This window comes from Otolemur garnettii, unplaced genomic scaffold, assembly GCF_000181295.1.
Source record: "Otolemur garnettii isolate 467f Iridium unplaced genomic scaffold, OtoGar3 scaffold00011, whole genome shotgun sequence".
In the NCBI taxonomy this organism is placed as follows: Eukaryota; Metazoa; Chordata; class Mammalia; order Primates; family Galagidae; genus Otolemur; species Otolemur garnettii.
This window is the reverse complement of record NW_003852406.1, coordinates 24,424,466-24,428,143: the sequence shown is the minus strand read 5'-3', so window position 1 is coordinate 24,428,143 and position 3,678 is coordinate 24,424,466. Positions and strand designations below refer to the sequence as shown.

Genomic DNA, 3,678 nt, shown 5'->3' with positions numbered 1-3,678 from the left:
GGTTGCAACTATCATTGTTGTTTGGAGGGCCTGGGCTGGATTCGAACCCACCACCTTAGGTGTATGTGGCTGGCACCTTAGTTGCTTGAGCCACAGGCGTCAAGCCCAGAAGTTCTTAAGATTTTGGGAAGAGGGAGTGGAAGTATGACTTTGACTCTAACACAGAGTCAATGAGTTAGACTAAAAAGGTCATTCAAAGAACACTGGAATGCCTCTAAGTACTAGATGCTGGAAAGTACCCAAACATATAGGTCAGGGGTCCTCAAACTTTTTAAACAGGGGGCTAGTTTACTGTCCCTCAGACTGTGGGCCCTGGGACGAGTTGGCTGCTAAACAGAACAGGCAGTGGCAGCAAAAACACCCAGCCGGCTGGATAAATGTCCTAGGTGGGCCGCATATAGCCTGCGGGCTGTAGTTTGAGGATGCCTGATATAGGTCTTGGAAGAGAGGGTTGCTTTTTTCATTTTGGTACCTCCTACATATTAGGCAGTTGGGGAATGCACGTTGAAGTGAACAGAGGATTCACCATGGGGAGTAACTAGCCAGTTACTTATTTAAACCTTTAGATTCTGTCATTGAGGACTTGTAACCATCAGTTTTCCTTAGCTGACGACTATTCTGCACTGGTCTCAAAGCTCTTTGGACCTTTATCAGGCCTTTGGAGATGGCAGAGATGGGTTTATTTAGATGCTCTACTTGAGCCACCAGAGGTCGCAAAGTCAGGATGGAGGAGGATAAAGGAGTAAGGGTCTGTGTATGGGATGCCTTGGTTTGGGGACCTGAGATTTCGGAGGAGGGGTCAGGGCTAAAAGGGGGCTTGTTTGAGCCTTGCTTCAGTATTTAGACTCAAAAGAGTTTTATTTATTTACTTTTTGTTGATATAGAGTCTTACTTTGTCATCGTTGGCAGAGTGCTGTGGCTCATAGCTCACAGCTACCTGAAACTCTTGGGCTCAAGTGAACCTCTTGCCTCAGCCTCCCAAGGAACTGAGATTACAGGTGCCTGCCACAACATCTGGCTGTTCTTAGAGATGTGGTCTCCCTCTTGCTCAGACTGGTTTCAAACTCCTGAGCTCAAACAGACCACCCACCTTGGCCTCCCAGAGTGCTAAAATTATAGGCTTGAGCCACCACACCTGGCTTTAGAGTCAAGTGTTTTAGATGGAGAAGCCGTTGGCCTGAGAACTTGAGGAAAGGGTATTGAGGATCCTTACCTGATGGTCCTTTAGACACTGCCCACAAGCTTCTCCTGGGTCTTTATTGCTAAATAGCTAGTAAGAGCTGAGTGAGTTTAGTTGTAAGTCAGTAATGAAGAAAGGAAAGGTCAGGGCAGTTGTCAAGATTGTGACCTGGGCTGGTTAATTACCCAGAGCAGATGGTCTTTCTTATGGAGGGGTAGTGTATTTGTCAGACTCAGAAAGGAAATCAGCTGGGGGAAAACATTGACCAGTAACTTTGAATTTCCTTATGTGGCAACTATCCAGTAATGTAGTTGTGATAATTTTAGAACCATACATGCCCTTGTGGTTATCCTTGGTTTATGCAACTTGCTTTTGCATGTTATAAGGTTCTCCTGACCAAAAGTAGATATGGCTTTTAGGTCCAGACTAATGCAATGGAACGTTTAGGGGAGTCATTTTGTGTTTAGGTAAGGGAGTAAACATGGATGCCACCAACGACAAAGCAGGTATTTGTAGCTTTGAGACGACTTGGGATATATAGATCTTGACTTACCAAGGGACTACTAGGGTTTAGGTGTTTGTATTGCTGAAAGATTGCTTGGTTATAGCTTCCTTTTGTGGCAGCTCCTTTGGCACATGTAAAATGAAATTATTTATAGGGTTGGTGGGAGAGCTGTCAGGGTAGATTTCAGCCCAGTATAGGAGAGACCTCTTACCGTGAATGCCTGGGAAGTACTTACACTGGGTAAGAGGTTTTAACTTGTTCGTGAATGGCCTTTACATTTCTTTATGATCATGTGAGCCCTTTGCCCAATATGAGGGGCACCCACATATCCAGAGCGTGTCAGGCCTCCTTTTGGCTTCTGCACAGAGCATGCTTATTTAGTTAATATGTAAGCAGAAGATAGCCTCCTGTGCCAAGTGGTACGGTACATTAATCATTTCTCAGCCTGATTAGTCTCCCTTCAATTTCCCTGGACCCAGGATCTCAGAAGCCATGTCAAAGCCCCATAGTGAAGCCGGGACTGCTTTCATTCAGACACAGCAGCTGCATGCAGCCATGGCCGACACATTTCTGGAGCACATGTGCCGCCTGGACATCGACTCGCCACCCATCACTGCCCGGAACACTGGCATCATCTGTACCATTGGTGAGTGGGGTGCACCTTTCCTTCCAAATGGCTTCATGTGACAATGACTAAATAAATGCTAGGTTCTAAGGGAGCTGTTACACAGATGCTTCCAAGGGTCCTCAGACTTTTTAAACAGGGGGCCAGTTCACTGTCCTTCAGACCGTTGGAGGGCTGGACTGCGGGCCCCAGGATGAGTCAGCTGCTAAGCAGGACAGGCAGTGGCAGCAAAAACACCTGGCGGGCCGGATAAATATCCTAGGCAGGCTGCATCTGGCCCGTGGGCTGTAGTTTGAGGACACCTGACTAGGTCATAGGAAGTTACAATAAAGAATTAGTGTGCTTTATGTTTTCTGTTGTTGGAAAATTTCATTTCATTTCAGTTTATTTTATTTACATATATATATATATATATTTAAACTTTAATTATTTATTTATTTTTAGAGATAGAGTCTCACTCTATCCCTTGGTAGAATGCCGTGGCATCACAGCTCACAGCAACCTCCAGCTCTTGGGCTTAGGCAATTCTCTTGCCTCAGCCTCCCTAGTAGCTGGGACTACAGACGCCTGCCATAATGCCTGCCAAAATGCCTTGCATTTTGGCCAGGGCTGGGCTTGAACCCACCACCCTTGATGTATGGGGCTGGTGCCCTACCCACTGACCCATAGGCACCGCCCAGTATATATGTATACATATATATGTATTTTTTTTGAGACAGAGTCTCACTGTGTCGTCCTTGGTAAAGTGCCTTGATGTCATAGCTTTGAGCAATGTCAAACTCTTGGGCTCAAATAATTCTCTTGCCTCAGCCTCCCAAGTAGCTGGTACTACAGGCGCCTGCCACAAAGCCTGGCTATTTTTAGTTACAGGGTCTGGCTCTTGCTCAGGCTGGTCTTAAACCTGTGAGGTCAGGCAATCCACCTGCCTTGGCCTCCCAGAGTGCTAGGATTACAGGAGTGAGCCACTGTGCCCGGCCCTTACATATATATTTTTTGACTCAGAGTCTCAAGCTGTTGCCATGGGTAGAGTGTCATGGTGTCGTAGTTCACAGCAACTGCCAACTCTTGGGCTCAAGCAATCCTATTCCCTCAGTTTTTTCTGTTTTTAGTAGAGATAGGGTCTCGCTTTTGCTCAGGCTGGTCTCAAACTCATGAGCTCAAGCAATCCACCTGCCTCGGCTCCCAGTGTGCTAGGAATATAGGAGTGAACCATGGTACCTGGCCTTCCATGCACTTTTTTTTTTTTTGACACAGAAGGTCACTTTGTCACCCTTGGTAGAGTGCCATGGTATCATATCTCATAGCAACCTCAAACTCTTGTGCTTAAGCAATATTTTTGGATTCTGGGGGGTTTTATTGCAGTTTTTT

At 46.1% G+C, this 3,678-nt stretch overlaps 1 protein-coding gene across 1 annotated transcript in view; it reads left to right on the top strand.

Moving 5' to 3' along the window:
- The window catches only part of PKM (pyruvate kinase M1/2), a 35,533-nt gene that overhangs the window by 11,994 nt on the left and 19,861 nt on the right, over nucleotides 1-3,678 (top strand). Inside the window, exon 2 of the mRNA XM_023510072.1 lies at nucleotides 2,165-2,331. Coding sequence (XP_023365840.1) covers nucleotides 2,178-2,331 — 154 coding nt within the window. The 5' untranslated portion in view covers nucleotides 2,165-2,177. The remainder of the gene's footprint in view (nucleotides 1-2,164; nucleotides 2,332-3,678) is intronic.